General features: G+C 37.5%; 1 protein-coding gene across 6 annotated transcripts in view; it reads right to left on the bottom strand.

Annotated features, from left to right (window-relative positions):
* The window catches only part of LOC136874506 (uro-adherence factor A), a 177299-nt gene that overhangs the window by 80094 nt on the left and 79943 nt on the right, over window positions 1-17262 (bottom strand). For all 6 annotated transcript variants that reach the window (XR_011018274.1, XM_068227632.1, XM_068227633.1 and 3 more), the window contains one exon: window positions 2131-2541. Coding sequence is in view for 5 of the 6 variants with exons in the window: in XM_068227632.1 (XP_068083733.1) it covers window positions 2131-2541 (411 nt within the window). In the remaining variant the exon portion in view is untranslated. The remainder of the gene's footprint in view (window positions 1-2130; window positions 2542-17262) is intronic.

Genomic DNA, 17262 nt, shown 5'->3' on the forward strand with positions numbered 1-17262 from the left:
AGGGTCTGCTGTATCACCTTTGCCCTTATACATCACTTTTATTGTGGACTTAGCCCAACAGTCTTGTATCCTACCCTATTGTAAACATTCATTCAATAACTGGCAAAGGGATTCCTTCAACACTGGGTATATCCCTTTCAGATGTTCATTATAAATGTTATCTGGACCACATGCTTTCCCAATTTTTTAGGCTTTTGACAGTTTCTTTTATTTCTTCAAGCGTAAATCAACATGAAATTTTATTGGGCGCGTGTCTCTCTCCTGAAGAATTGCATGAAGGTGCACTTCCCAAACCTCCATTGGTATGGTACGAGAAAACTTTGGCTGTTTAGGACGCAAAGCTTTGTAAGGGTCCTGAGTACCCTATTCAATGAAATATTTTTCTTCCTTTTCCAAAAATGTCTGATGGGCTTGTTTAGCTATGGCTTTTTATTCTCTTCTTAAATTAGCTCAGTACTTCAGCCGTTCCTTCATGCGCTGCAAGTTTGTTGCATGCAAGGCTTTCTAGCAGGCATCTGTAAACCATGGTTTTGCTTTTCTATTGTTAATTACTGTAGGAGGTATTGCCTTCTTAAGAATTTCCTCTAGTTTTAAAGCAGCCTGGTTAAGAGTCTCTTTGTGTAGTGTATCGATTATTGCTTTGTTGTCTGATTCCTCTAGTACTGTTAAGTCCAATGTTCTTCTCAACTTGAAAGGCTGTAACTTCTTACTGTGATTCATACCATTTATTATTTAAACATATTTGTTACACACATGTGAAAATGCAGGCCTTTCAGTATTTTTTTCCTACTTTTATTCCACTTCCACTACCTTGGGCAGCACACCACTTTTCAATTTCTGCTCAATTTTTCTTACAGTCTCCAACTGTACTTTTTCCTACCCCTAACTCCAAAGCAATAGTTTTGGCTATTACTCCAGAATCTAGTCAACAGTCACTACAACTTGTTTTGTTTATCATCCATTTCACAATCTTTAATTAAAACACAGCAGAGCACATAAAACAACAATTTACCAATGTTCACACTTTGGACATCTGATAAGCAACTGACAAAGCAAAGAACACAGATTTTCCAACAGAGTTGCTCTCTACGTATGTTCATTTTTATTTATGAGCACTGAAAGAGGGCTTCTATGTCTCGTCTGTTCAAGAAATGTTTCTGATAATGTATTCAATACATATGTATTAATACTATTGTACTGTACCTTATAATTGTGACTTCACACCAGAAGCACAAAATACGCATAAAACACTTTGAAAGACCACATAGGGTTCTAATAGGAGCACGCTTGCTAAAGCTTTGAAAGAGTATCTTACTCTATTCCAGTACTAAGTAGGCCAGACAGTACAAGCCGAGAGTCTACTGTATTACTGTACACTTTTAGAAACTATTCCAATTTTCACATTTCAGAACCAACAAGTGAAATACCATAATATAAGACTGCAAGTTGGATTTGGTTTGCCACTACCATACCAAAATACTTCAGGTGGATGGAGACATGTAAGTTATCTTGGACCTTGTATTTATAATACCTTACCCACTGGATTACAAATGCCAGAGACAAACCATGAATAAAGCAAATTTTGAATACCTGGCTCCTGCAGACAGATGTAACAAGAATAATAAATTTCCATCTAAAATGATTTTGTATCACTCGATATTATTCCTTAGAACATATCTAAAGAGCAATGCAAAGCTGACAGAGAGGATTAAACTCATTCATTTAAAAATAAATGTGTACCCAAAAAATATTGTTGTAAATAATATCTGTTAAATATTGTCAACACCAATTATTTACTACATATATATGTAAATGTGTACTATAAAATAAGTTTAAGTAGTTTGTTGCCATTGTATTATTAATTCATTCTCATTCAAGTCCACACACAAGCATTGCTTATGTGGGATTCACTGTTGCTTTATATTACATTATGTAAAAAGTGTTCCAATAGCTGTGAATAAAAATGAAGTTTACTTACAAGTTTGCCTGTCTACAAGGATTATCCCCTTGAAAGCTTTACCCATATGGTGTACACATTAAACAATTATAATAAAGAAATAATGAAGAAACATGTTAGAGACCTGTACCTGTGTTGAAGACAGTATAACTCAATAGAATGAAGTTACTTACTTGCAGGGGAGCCTCCAGCCTCTCTGGCCGCACTAGATAATCACATATTCTCCCACGATCAAAGTCATATTTTGGTGGTCCAGAAGGTACAGAACTTGCAACACTTTGAAGGATTTGATTAAACTTCTCGCCGTCAGTAGAATACAGTTTTAGTTCTTCCAGTAATGTCGCTATCATGTGATCCTTCATTCTACATTTTGAGTGCAGAGCTTCAATTGCATAGTGTAAGTCAGACAGGGTGCTGGATACAGGTTTCATAACACCAAACTTTGATTCTGAATCAGGGCAAGGACAGACACTGAGGTCTGGGCAGGGCCCTCCTCCTGCAATTGGGCGTAGCTCTTCTCCTCCAATTGGGCGCCTACCTGCTACTTGCATCACTAGGCTCTTCAGTTCCAAGTACTCCTCAGACTGAAAGAATAGAATTGAAATTAATAATAATTAATAATTAATAATTATTCATAAATTAGAAGTAACAGACATGAAAGTAGCAAGAATGATTGCTGGTACAAACAGGTGGGAACAATGGCAGGAGGGTTCTCAGAATGTGAAGATAAAGGCTAATTTATGAATGAACTCGATGAATGAAGCTGTGCGCATAAACCGGCTTCGGTGGTGGGGTCATGTGAGGCGAATGGAGGAGGATAGGTTACCTAGGAGAATAATGGAATCTGTTATGGAGGGTAAGAGAAGTAGAGGTAGACCAAGACGACAATGGTTAGACTCGGTTTCTAATGATTTAAAGACAAGAGGTATAGAACTAAATGAGGCCACAACACTAGTTGAACATCGAGGATTGTGGCGACGTTTAGTAAATTCACAGAGGCTTGCAGACTGAACGCTGAAAGGCATAACAGTCTATAATGATAATGTATGTATGTATGTATGTATGTATGTATGTATGTATGTATGTATGTATGTATGTAGTATGTAACCGAGCTCGATAGCTGCAGTCGCTTAAGTGCAGCCGTATCCAGTATTCGGGAGATAGTAGTTTCGAACCCCACTGTCGGCAGCCCTGAAGATGGTTTTCCGTGGTTTCCAATTTTCACACCAGGCAAATGCTGGGGCTGTACCTTAATTAAGGCCACGGCCGCTTCCTTCCCAGTCCTAGCCCTTTCCTGTCACATCGTAACCATAAGACATATCTGTGTTGGTGCGAAGTAAAGCAAATAGCAAAAATAGATAAAAAATGTATGTATGTATGTATGTATGTATGTATGTATGTATGTATGTATGTATGTATGTATGTATGTATGTATGTATGTATGTATGTATGTACTTTCATCACAAATTTTTCTATCTCTTGATTCCATACATCTACGTGTTTTTGCACTTCTGTTTCATACTCACCCCATATCACTATTCATCTGTAAACAACATGGCTTTTGTTGCCTGTCTTCCAAATCTCTGTTTAATGTTCTTATGAATTCCATCCATGACTATGATGAATAGTATGCGGGATAGTATACTTCCCTGTCGGAGACCAGTTTCAACTTTAAACCATTTTGTTTTTCCTATGCTAGTCTTCATACTACTAACACAATTTTTGTTCATAGCTTTTATCATCTGCACTGTCTGACTCACTGGCTGAACAGTCAGCGTACTGGCCTTCGGTTCAGAAGGTCCCGGGTTCGATTCCCGGCCGGGTTGGGGATTTTAACCTTAATTGGTTAATTCCATTGGCACGGGGGCTTGGTGTATGTGTTGTCTTCATCATCATTTCATCCTCATTATGACGCGCAGGTCGCCTACGGGAGTCAAATAGAAAGACCTGCACCTGGCGAGCCGAACCCGTCCTGGGATATCCCGGCACTAAAAGCCATACGACATTTCATTTCATTTCATTTGCACTTCCACACTGTCAACTCTGTTTTTTTCCTTAATGTGTCCCATGCCAACTGTCTGGACACTTTGTCATAAGCTTTCTCAATATCAATAAATGTCAGCACTATGTCTTTTCTATACTCCCATCTTTTCTCCATCATATGTCTTAATGTAAAGATCAGGTCAAATGTTGATCTGTCTTTCCTAAAACCATACTGTTCTTCTTCCATTTCTCCTTCTAGCTTCCTCCTCAGTCTTCCTTCCAATACTCTCTCAAATATCTTAGTTACATGGGCAATAAGGGAGATCCCTCTGTAGTTATTACATTCCTTTTTATCACCTGTTTTAAATATCAGAATAATTAAACTCTTTCCCCATTCTTCTGGGATCTCTTTCTTACTCCAGATCATTCAAGATAATCTATACAGCCACTGTAGCCCCATTGGTCCTGCTGCTTTTATCAGTTCCGTAGTTACCTCATCCACTCCTGCTGCTTTACCGCTCTTCATATTTTGTATGGCTTCCTCTATTTCTAACATCGATATCTCCTTTCTTCTTCTTCTTCTTCTTCTTCTTCTTCTTCTTCTTCTTCTTCTTCTTCTTCTTTCCCCATTGTTTCTTCTTGCTCCTTCTCATCTACCAGTTCACTGTATTTAATATTTAGCAATTCTGAGAAATATTCTTCCCATTTTTTTAGTATGTAATCCCTTCGCATCAATATCTGCCCTGTTTCAGCTTCTTACAAATTTTGTATCTTTCCTATATCATAAAACTAGCTGATGTAGCCGTGCTTCGCTATGGAATTCTACATTGTATACAGAATTGTAAGTTAGGTAGAGTACACGTTGTCAGCAAGACTGTATTACAGTGCATAGCTCTTAATGTTACCCTAGAAACGCGACAGATAAATCACCAAACGTCTTTTCTCATATGAAGACTGCCTTAGGGAATGTTCATTGTAATGGTAGGCTCACATGCCTTCCATCATTAACAATCAGGTTGGGAAGTTTTCATTATAATGGCAGACACTAACTCTCCATCTGCCTTTTTACATCCTCAGAAAGACTGTCTTAGTGGTTTTCCCAACTGAAATGAACATAGGTCATTACAATGACATCAGTAGGAATGGTGCAAGTAAAAGCAATGATTTCACATTAAATACTCGATCAAATGAAAAACCACGTTTTCGCACTTTTAATGAACAATACTACACTGCCGATCTAACAGTCCAAAGTTCCAGAGCTGGAATGACCAGGCCACAGACCGCCGTGATACGTGAACACTCTTAGTCATTTTTTTTGGGGCGGGGGGGGCGAATAGTGAAGATTCCCAGGGCAAAAACTATGCCCTATGCCCTTTTACTAATCTGTTTCCTAGGAGTACCCGATGAGTTGGAAAATCTCAATTCACTACATTGGTGGCGGAAAAATCTATCTGACTTGGAGGCAATTTTTTCCTCCAAGCTAGAGGAGAAACCGCCTCTTCACTGCTAATTTCTAATAAAATGAATGTAGAATTTAATAAAAGTGAAGAGGAGGAAGTTCTTTTTAAGAAAAGGCTCTTTTTCAGGGTTGAGTTTTGAGTTACGTAGTGAATTGTGGTGCTATAATTTGGAATATGCCTAAATTGTAATTCTAGACCAGGTCATACTACTACTAAGTGAACCTTTGCCTTAACAGTGCACACTGCTCATTCAAACCAGCACATCAGAGTAGGGATCGAATAGCTGGAATACTATGATGAACCAGTGAGTTAGGTACCAGCAGAACGGTATCAGAAAATGTATAAACTAGAGGAATGACATGCTAAAGAAGAGAGTTCTCTAACTACCCAGGTATTTCCCAGCAGTATTCAGTCAGGCTGTTATACTCGGTCCGCAGTAGTAATCCCGTCTATCCGAGTTGAGCGGCAGCATAAAAGACAAAGAACATCACCACAAACAATGATCAATGTAATGTTATTGTTGAGCAATGTCATGCGTTTTCAATATTGTAGGCCTTCACGTTTAGTTTTCTTCCGACTCTGAAATACCACTCTTATCATAGTCGGTATGGTGAAAATGAATAAAACATAAATGGTCAGAAATTGTATTCTCTGTAACTTTTGTTATGCAGTACTTTTCGATAGGACCAATAACATGGGCATTTTAAAATTAAATTTTAGATGCCTTCCCCTAAACTACAATTTCATACTGGGCGAATAAAATTCTTTATAACTTGGTCTAGTTTCTTATTCCCCAAATCTATACACCGACTTTCATTAAATTCTGCTAACCTATTTTCTCATGGCTCGGCGTTGATATGGACTTGGCAACAAAAATACAAATTCATTAATATCTGTGTTATCAAAGCCAGTATGGTAACAATGTATGCCATAAATGATCGGAAATTTAATTCTATATAACTTTAGTTATGTAGTATTTATCGACAGGACTACTAGGTAAGGGTTATTCTGCCCGAAGGCAGGTCCGAACCTCCGCAGAGGTGTTCCTGAGCCGGAGTTTACGTACGGTAGGGTGGGATAGGCCTACTAATAATATAAATATTTGAGAATTAAATTTTAGGCCTTCCCCTAAACTACCATTTCACTCAGCGTGAGTTAAGATGATTTATAGCCTAGATTGTAGCGGCTCATCCCCTGTCTTCACATACCGATTTTCATTAAATTCTCTTCAGCCGTTTTCTCGTGATGCGTGTACAGACAGACAGACAGACAGACAGACAGACAGACAGACAGACAGACAGACAGACAGACAGACAGACAGACAGACAGACAGACAGACAGACAGACAGACAGCTGAGCAATGTACAGACAAAACTCTTATTTTATATATATAGATATTCTTCTCCAAACCATACAAAACACCCTGGTGTTCCATCAAGAAGTCTCCTTTTCCTTTTTCCTCCTTGATAGTCTTCCACAGGTGAATACTGCACACTTTACAAAATCATTTCTGAAACATGTCCATTCCTCTCCTACACTGTTCTTGTCATTTTTGGAAATTTCTTTTTTTCAGATCCTCTTGAAACTTTTCCCTTATTTCTTTCTCTCTTAACTTCCATCCCTTTATTTTTCTTTCCCTTTTTCCTATTAACTGCATTATTTTACCAAGTCTTAATTTGGCTACCACCACTTCGAAATATGCTCTTGGCATTGCTGTCACATCTTCCAGTTGTCTAAGCTTCTCCTTCTTCACCAGAATAAGATCAATCATTGTATTTGTCTTTCTATCTCCCAACCATATTTAGTTATTTTTTGTGAGTTCTTTTTTCTAAACTACGTATTGCCAACAATTAATCCATTCCTTCTACAAAATTCTATTAACAAATCTCCTTCTTCATCTTAGTTTCCATAACTATAAGGGCCAATTATCTCTTCTTTTCCCTGTCTGTCTGTTCCAGCTCGTGCATTCATGTCTCCCATTATTAAAACCTCTTTGTCTTCAATACAACTTTCCAGTTCTTCTAGAAACTCCCCTAAACATTCATCTGCATTCCCCGATTGGGTTGCATAAACCTGTATAAAATTCTTGACTCTACTCTCAAGTCCAAGTCTAACTTTAATTATCCTGTCACTGATCTGGTCAATTTTGTCCACATTGTCTTTGTCTTCAATACAACTTTCCAGTTCTTCTAGAAACTCCTCTAAACATTCATCTGCATTCCCCGATTGGGTTGCATAAACCTGTATAAAATTTTGACTCTACTCTCAAGTCCAACTTTAATTATCCTGTCACTGATCTGGTCAATTTTGTCCTCATATTGCGCTAGGTCTTCTCTCGATATAACACCAACACCATTTGTTGGCATCTTTCCTCCACTCCAATATAATCCACACCCTTTCTTCAGTTCTTTTTGACCTTTCCCCTTCCATTTTATCTCACTTATTCCAATCATTGCTATGTCTTTCTTCTCCATACACTCTATCAGTTCTTCTACCTTGCCATTCAAAGTCATGACATACATGATACCGATTCTTCTGATGTCTGGTAGCCCACTTCTCACAGTTCCCCCAGAGCACCGGGAACTGCGCGTCACTTCAGGATTACATAAAATCAGCTTCATGGTCCGTATCGCACTTCAATAGATTCACAATGAAGTATTTATTTATTTTCCACCTAGTCGATACAATGATTGCCTAAGGCAATTTTTATTGGTCAAAAGTGGTACATGTTTCGTATATTAACAACATCTTCAGCCACATAACAATGTTTAGATGAAAAATATAAAATAGACAAAGTAATGCTTTAGAGGAAGTGTCCTTGAAATTAACATAAGATTGACAAGATTAAAACAAACAAATAACTCAAGAGAAAATATATAAATTATTTCTACAATAGAAAGCAGTCGTCAAGGAAACACTTGTACAATATTCCATAGAGAAATTGTCCTAATAAATATTCTTTTCTTAATAATCCATGAAAAAAGATCAATTTATAAATTAAAAATTATACAATTTATAAGTAATTATCGAAATGAAGAAATCCTGATATCACAGTGCGGCTCTTATTATTAATGTAGATGAAAATATAACTAATTCCTAGTTGTCAAATCTTATTAAGCCTGCTTTCCTTTGGAACAGTAACTCCTGTCATTCTTTCACAGTTTTGCGCCGGGTGTAATATTGATGATGCGTTCTTCCTTGTTCTTGCACCTGAGGAGGAGGAGGAGCGGGGGATATAGGTGTGTCAAGAACTTCCTTGCTGTCACCTATAGCTTCAACTGAGGAGGAATAAGTTGTAGGGCTATCTGTAGGTGGAGAAATTCCAATTCTTTTTTCTTGATCCTTCTCAAGCATTTTCAAATATACTAGAATTTGATAATATAATGGATTCTTATATTCTACAGCCTCATTAAGGTTATCATTTTTCTTTACAAGTTGGTCTAGATGAATGTACAGGTCTTCATATGTGTTCATTAAGCTGCCCTTTTTTAACTTTTTTATGATGGTCAGGTCTTGTTCTATGTTTGTAAATTTATGACCTGTGGCAGTCATGTGTGATCCCATTGCTGAGAATCTTCTATGTTTTTCAGCATTCACATGTTCCAAATATCTAACTTTAAAATTGCGGCCAGATTGTCCTATGTATGTGTTCTTACATTCAAAGCATGTGAGTTTATATATACCGGAATCAAAAAATTTTTATCTTTTTCCGAGAGATTTATTGTATCATGGTTGAAAATACTATGTTTCATGTTGTTATTGGTGGAAAATGCAATTTTGAAATTTTTTCTTTTAAATAAATTTGTTATTACATGAATGTTTGGATTATTATATGTGAACTTGATATATTTTTCAGTTTTACTAGGTTCGACTGCTAATTTAGATTGTTGCTTCTCCGAAAATTTATTAATTATTTTATCAATCATGTTATTGTTGAAACCATTCAAGAGGGCTTGTTGTCGGATAAACAACAGTTCTTTGACATAACCAACATGTATACAAACATTCCAATAGAAGACACTATCAGAATCATTAAGAAGAATTTAACGAAGAACAAATTAGTAAGCATACCAGAAATTGAAGATTTTATTAATGTTTTAAAATTCGTGTTAAATCAAAATTATTTTACGTTTAATAATAAAATTTACCAACAAAAAGGACTCTCAATGGGAGCCCCAGCATCAGGAATATTGGCTAATATATACTTAGACTATTTGGAACACACGAAAATTATTAATCAAATAGAGGGTTTGGATTTTTGGACACGTTATGTGGACGATGTTTACGCTATAATAGATAACAGACTCACCGATAGCAATAAAGTTTTAAATATATTGAATAATTTGGATTCCAATATAAAATTCACTTTAGAAGAAGAAGTTGAAAAATCACTGAATTTTCTGGACATAGTCACAACAAGAGAAGAAAAAGGATTTTCTTTCAAAATACACAGAAAATCCACTTTCACACTGACCACTATCAAGAACAACTCGTTACACCCTGAGGCACAGAAAAGATCAGCATATTATAGTTACATTAACAGAGCGTTTAGTATTCCTTTATCCAAATCTGAAAGGAATAAAGAACTGTTGTTTATCCGACAACAAGCCCTCTTGAATGGTTTCAACAATAACATGATTGATAAAATAATTAATAAATTTTCGGAGAAGCAACAATCTAAATTAGCAGTCGAACCTAGTAAAACTGAAAAATATATCAAGTTCACATATAATAATCCAAACATTCATGTAATAACAAATTTATTTAAAAGAAAAAATTTCAAAATTGCATTTTCCACCAATAACAACATGAAACATAGTATTTTCAACCATGATACAATAAATCTCTCGGAAAAAGATAAAAATTTTTTGATTCCGGTATATATAAACTCACATGCTTTGAATGTAAGAACACATACATAGGACAATCTGGCCGCAATTTTAAAGTTAGATATTTGGAACATGTGAATGCTGAAAAACATAGAAGATTCTCAGCAATGGGATCACACATGACTGCCACAGGTCATAAATTTACAAACATAGAACAAGACCTGACCATCATAAAAAAGTTAAAAAAGGGCAGCTTAATGAACACATATGAAGACCTGTACATTCATCTAGACCAACTTGTAAAGAAAAATGATAACCTTAATGAGGCTGTAGAATATAAGAATCCATTATATTATCAAATTCTAGTATATTTGAAAATGCTTGAGAAGGATCAAGAAAAAAGAATTGGAATTTCTCCACCTACAGATAGCCCTACAACTTATTCCTCCTCAGTTGAAGCTATAGGTGACAGCAAGGAAGTTCTTGACACACCTATATCCCCCGCTCCTCCTCCTCCTCAGGTGCAAGAACAAGGAAGAACGCATCATCAATATTACACCCGGCGCAAAACTGTGAAAGAATGACAGGAGTTACTGTTCCAAAGGAAAGCAGGCTTAATAAGATTTGACAACTAGGAATTAGTTATATTTTCATCTACATTAATAATAAGAGCCGCACTGTGATATCAGGATTTCTTCATTTCGATAATTACTTATAAACTGTATAATTTTTAATTTATAAATTGATCTTTTTTCATGGATTATTAAGAAAAGAATATTTATTAGGACAATTTCTCTATGGAATATTGTACAAGTGTTTCCTTGACGACTGCTTTCTATTGTAGAAATAATTTATATATTTTCTCTTGAGTTATTTGTTTGTTTTAATCTTGTCAATCTTATGTTAATTTCAAGGACACTTCCTCTAAAGCATTACTTTGTCTATTTTATATTTTTCATCTAAACATTGTTATGTGGCTGAAGATGTTGTTAATATACGAAACATGTACCACTTTTGACCAATAAAAATTGCCTTAGGCAATCATTGTATCGACTAGGTGGAAAATAAATAAATACTTCATTGTGAATCACTTCAGGATGACGCCCTAGAATTTTCCAAGGCCTCGATTCACTTGCACTCGTTTTATAGGCTGTTTGTACAATGGGTTTGCCACTCCCATAGGCATTTTATTTTCTTCTACCAAGTTCAGAGTAGGCCACCTCTAACATGGAGTCAGGCGCCTTTTGTAGCCGCTCCTCTGGAGTACAGATGCTACGGGTTTGCCCCTTCCACCATCTCCACTATACCAAAGTCCATCTTCTCTGCTGTAGATGCCATTGTGTTCTTCACCCATAACCCAGGGCAAGGGCCTTCCATATTTATGACCCCTGGAGAGAGGGTGTCCCAGTATTTTAAAGCCTCCAGGAATTGGGCTATCTGTTGGTCCGCAGATTGTACTGGGTATTTCAATCAGCCCTATGTACCGTCAGCACCCCCTATCTGCCACCTGTGGATGCGTTCTGTAGGGGTCAGGTTCCCCTGGTTACTTATTGGCAGTTAACCACACTGACAAAGGCTGAGGTTATTTGCAGAGTACTGTGAAGTGTATACTGGATCAGCATGCTACAGTGTCGATGGAGCATTGGACGAGGGATTGTAGTGCAGAAGAGTGATGAGGGATAGCAAAAGAAGGCTACTGTATGTGTGTGTCTGTGCGCATGATCTCTGTACCACGTACAGACTTGTGTGGCTGTAAACTGTCAGTATGTGGCAACTTTAGCGAAGTGTGAGATTTATTGTGAACTGCCCTAGGGCTAGAGTGACAGTTTAGGAGTGTGCATAGTATAGTTGTTTAGACTAATTGACTTCATGTGACTGAACACTAAGAACTGAGAGAGAGAGAGAGAGAGAGAGAGAGAGAGAGAGCTAACTAGTGTAATTGTGTGCTGTGTGTAAACTTAGCTTTTACTAGTAAAACGTGGTTACAGTTAGATTTTACAACAGATAAGAAAACTGACCATCAAGGGTGATCTAATTGTAAAGGTAGCAGAATATATCTATCTGCTCAAAGTTGTTTCTATCCAGAAAAAGATTCAAATGCTATGAGAATAAAACAATTAAAATAATTCAAAGTCTATTATAAAAATGTATAGTACTGTCAGAATGGTGATCTTAGAAGTAGGCCTATAAATAATGAAGGATGCTGAGGAAGTTCTTAATGACATCGATTACGATTTTTCTAACATTCTGTATGCACATTTTATTACACAGCCTCTGTTTCCTATTAGCAGTCCCCTTACTGAGCAGCACTCATGTGGGGTATTATATCTCTCACTAAAATAAGTGATGCATGGCTCGTAGACACTCCTTTTCTCCTCATCAGCCTCTCCAGCCTGGGCTCCATTGGCCTCAATCACATAATTGGATTGATAACCACTACTTTATGTGTCCAGCAGTGAATGTTGACAATATCAGCTTTCATAATAGGACCATTTGAAGTGAGGTAAGACACTTCTTCGAACACTTCCCATTTAGTTCTCTTAGAGTGCATGTAATAGCTAATCTTACTCTGTGATGATGCAATTATCAGATTAATTCTCCCTTGCAAAAATGACCCAGCACATGGCTAAATGCTTCACACTTACTACAGTCTTGATGACAGCAGGGGGTTGTGCTAGAACTTCTGCCAGTGACTACCCAAATGGCCAAGATGTTGTATGGAATTTTTAGTATGTTAATTCACTCAGAACATGAGAGTCCCCTTCTATTATCTAAACAGAAGTTGATTTTTGGGTGCTCTGTATATACAGAGACTCCTTTACCTCTAAGAGTATGTGTTTCCCAACTGCAGAAAGATCACTCAAATAGGGCCCATGTAATCTTCTTACCAGTCATATGGTCAGCTGCCACAGAGATGTCAAGCTTTTCTATTGCCAACTTCTTTTCAGCCTTCAGATCTCTGATGAATGAAGGTTAGGATCATTGACGCAAAGGAGCTCGCTGCAGATACTGAAATTTTGAATATTTACCTCCCATTTTGCTCTCATAATACCAAGATCATGAAACTTCTTTGGAACATAAATCATTCCATTTGGGCAATCATGTGGGAGCCTGATGATTTTCTAAACCCGCGGTTACTCACATGGTGAGAGCGGCCCTCACCTTCGTAGTATATTTCTTCTTGTTAGAATGTTACAAGACCTCTACCTCTGAAACTCCTTATACCTTTCTAACAGGTTGTTAGGAAGGGGATACGTCAGTCATTTCCATTATCTTTGAAAATCAAGACCCATTATTAGGCGCGACAGTGCATTTTGGCATTGTAATAAGTCAGGGTTTGTCTTACGCTTGTGTTTAATGTGAAATGTTTGTACTGTAACTGTTGTTAGTCAATTTATACAAGTTATAATGGCATCCACTGCTCAGATACATTCATATTTGGATGAAACGGAAGAGGAAGTGGACTCGAACAACGAAACTGATGGTAATGAAAGGGATGAGGTTTACGAAAATGATCATAATTCCAAAACAGAGTGTCTGCAAGTTTTGGGGAAGAAAAGGCACTTTTCTTCATTAAATTCTGTGAGATGAATGTGCATAGCTTGTTTTACAGCCAGATGCCCTTCCTGATGCCAACCTCAGTTGAGAAGCTATTTATGTGGTATGTGTCACAATTTTTAGCGCACAGCAGACACGCAATCTACATCTGGTTTGTGAAATTGCTTATTAATACACAGCTTGTAATGAAAGCCATGTACTGAAAGTCTGGCTATTACATGTCTTTGCTTCTGGTTCTCTCTGGTCCAGGACTTCTCCACATAGCAGGTGAGCTGTAGAATTCCAGCTGTATTTATTCTCTCTTCCTATTTTGGTTCCATAGTAGCTCTTGATATGGTCCTGTTGATGGTAGGTGGTGTTGGATCCTGATGTCCTCTATGAAGTAGGTTTCTTCCATCACCTTGTATAGAAGTCGTGAAGTGGCTGTCTTCCCTACTCCCATTGCTCTTTTCATGTACATCGCCTTCACCTTTTCAATTTTGATTAATTCACCTATTTTTAACTTTTCATGGATGATCTGTATGCTGTAGGTGATGATCAGGTCTATTGCACTTCTAAATAGTGCCATCAGCATGCTGATAGACAGATTCCTAATATTCTTTATGTAGTATATTGCCCTGATTGCTGCCGCTGTGCTTTCTTCTATGTGAAGACTGTATGATGATGCTGTTGTTTGCAGTGTAACCCCTAGGTATTTGAATTTGTTAACTCTCTCTAGTGGATTGCCTGAAAACACAATTTTGACAGTCGTTGCTGCTTTTCCACCCTTCCTAAAAGTCATCTGTACAGTTTTCTCTTGGTTTATAGTGACATCATTTTCCCTGGCCCAATTCTCCAGTTTGTTAATTGCTTCTTGTACTTCTGTCCTTATGGGAGACCCAATCACCATGTCATATAGTTGTATTTGAGTTCTCCTTAATAATTTTCATGATGTCTGTTGTATGTTAAGTAGTGTAGGACTGATAGGGTCCCCCTGCAATACACCATCCATTTGAGTAATCTGTTTCAATGTTTTCACGTTCTTATTTATGCATATGTAGTTATACTTTAAGAGATCTTCCGTTATCCTTGCAATTGGGTGGTCGTTTCTAGTCATTCCTTTATGTTTCTCGATAAGTTTCCTCCTGTTTATGAGGTCGAATGCTTTCCTGTAGTCCACAAATACCACATAATACTTCCCTGGGGTGCCTAAGGGAGTCCACTATTTGCTCTAATAGGTAGGAAATTGCTTGTAATGTACTCCTACCTTTCCTGAATCCAAACTGGCATTCAGGGATTTGATTGTCGACAATTTCCAGTAGTCTTTCATTTAGAACTTGTGTGAACATTTTGAATGTAGCACTTTCTTATACCACTCCCCTGTATGAGTCCAGGCTTGTTAGTACTTCCTTTCCCTTTATAGAGAATCTTCATTGTTGCTGTTCTCCAGCTTTCAGGTTTCTGTCGCAATTCAATGCATTTGTTCATTAAATTCACCCAGAGATCTTGCATAATATCCGCAGATTCCTTCAGGTGCTTGATGTAGATATTGCCTGGTCCTGCTGCCTTTTTATTTTTTCCCTCCTTTATCGCCAGCCTTACTTCCTCCTTCATTACCGGATCATATGTGTGAACCTGTTGTGTTATTGGATCATATGCCTGACGTTTCTATTGCTGGTTTAGAATTCTGCTGAAGTGGTTTTCCCATGCCTCTATTGGTACTTCTCCTAGAGAGCGTGGGTTCATCTTCCTTAGAGCTATGAAAGGGTCAGTCCTCGCGTCCTTTGCCTGTTTCCTTGTTTCCCTCTCTATATGGTCTGCTCTTTTCTGTTTTAGTAGCCATTTGTAACTCTTCTCCTCTCAGTGTAGAATGTTAGGTCTGCTTGCTGATTAGATGTTTTGGCTCTGATTAGTGCTCTTATTGTTTCCTTTCTCTTTCTGTAGCACTCTCTAGGTGCTAATGAAGATGAAATGAATGATGGTGAATGAAGTTGGCTAAAGAGGTGGAAGGAGTTGGCTGTGGCCTATGAATAGAAATTGTCCAGGCATTTGCCTAGAACCGTAAACAGAAAATCATTCTCAGGACAGCTAGTGGTGGGAATCGAACTTACACGCCTCCTGGCTCCATAGCCACTCTGCTCAGTCGTGTTCCTAAATAAATAAATATCTCAAACTGACATATTAAAAATACCTCCATCTTTATATGGACATATTATGGCCTTTAAACATAAAGATGAGCGCTGCGCTCACTAGCGAGTAATGACGCATATACGACGTAGCGAGTAATGCCGGGTTAACTGCATTCCTTAACAGCTTACCTACATCCTCCAGAAAGCTGTTTTGATCTTTGTCAGTGGTGCATGTTGTAAAAGGTACCAACTGATGAGCCCAGCCTAGCACATGGGGGCGAAACGCTGGCAACAAGAATGAGTTAGCTGGAAAATTTATAATGTTCAATAACGGACCATTTATATTGGTATTATAAATCTACTCATTCGGAACAAATATTTCAGATTCCCTATGGGAATCAACATTTATATCATCCCCATCGGGAAGTCGTAAAATTTAAGAAACGAGATTTCCAATTCCGGAGGAGCATAATGCCCTGAGGTTCACTCAGCCTACACCAAAAATGAGTACCAGGTTAATTGCTGGGGGCAAATATGGCTGGGCGTAAAGCTAACCATTCTACCCCATCATGTGCCGAGGTTAACAATGGTGGAAGCCTTTACCTTCCACTCCTCCAAGGGCCTTTATGGCCTGTACGGAGGTGACTTTGCTTTGCTTTGCAATCTCTGCTAGCTTTGGATTCTTGATTCAAGATTTCATACAATTTTGTGATGTCCTGTGTCTCTCTCAGTCATTTCATGACTAACTCCCATTCCAATATTTCTTAATTTTATTATGTATTCTTGCACTTCTTGTTCAACACTGTGATTTTCCCAGATTTGGGTCCCTGGATTGATCATTTGGTCACTAGAGCAGTCTATAATTTTCTTTTTAGGTTTCATTATTACCGTACCTGATCTACACTAGAGTCCCATTAATCCGAACCCCGTTAATCTGAAAGTCTGGTTAATCTGAAAGTCTGGTTAATCTGAACTGAAATATTCATTTTTAAAAAATATCCGTAATGAAATGAAAGAACATATTATAGAATTAAGATTTACTTGCATTTTATTAGTCATATTTTACAAGAATAACTTAATGGAAACATAATTACTCATCATAAACCATCAATCACTTGCCGTTTACCTTTACAAAGTGTGTTAGTTTCTTTTGCTTAGTGATTGGAACCTACTTGAAGATGCAGTGTTAAACCAGCGTCTCATAAACAACAGATCAGTAAACGCTAAAGAACGGACATTTCAAATTACAGTATGTACTGTACTGTATTGTAGAAACTATTTTCCTCAGACGGTTGAGACACTGACCTTCTGACCCCAACTTGGCATGTTCGATCCTAGCTCAGTCCGGTGGTATTTGAAGGTGCTCA

Source organism: Anabrus simplex, chromosome 5, assembly GCF_040414725.1.
Source record: "Anabrus simplex isolate iqAnaSimp1 chromosome 5, ASM4041472v1, whole genome shotgun sequence".
Lineage (NCBI taxonomy): Eukaryota > Metazoa > Arthropoda > Insecta > Orthoptera > Tettigoniidae > Anabrus > Anabrus simplex.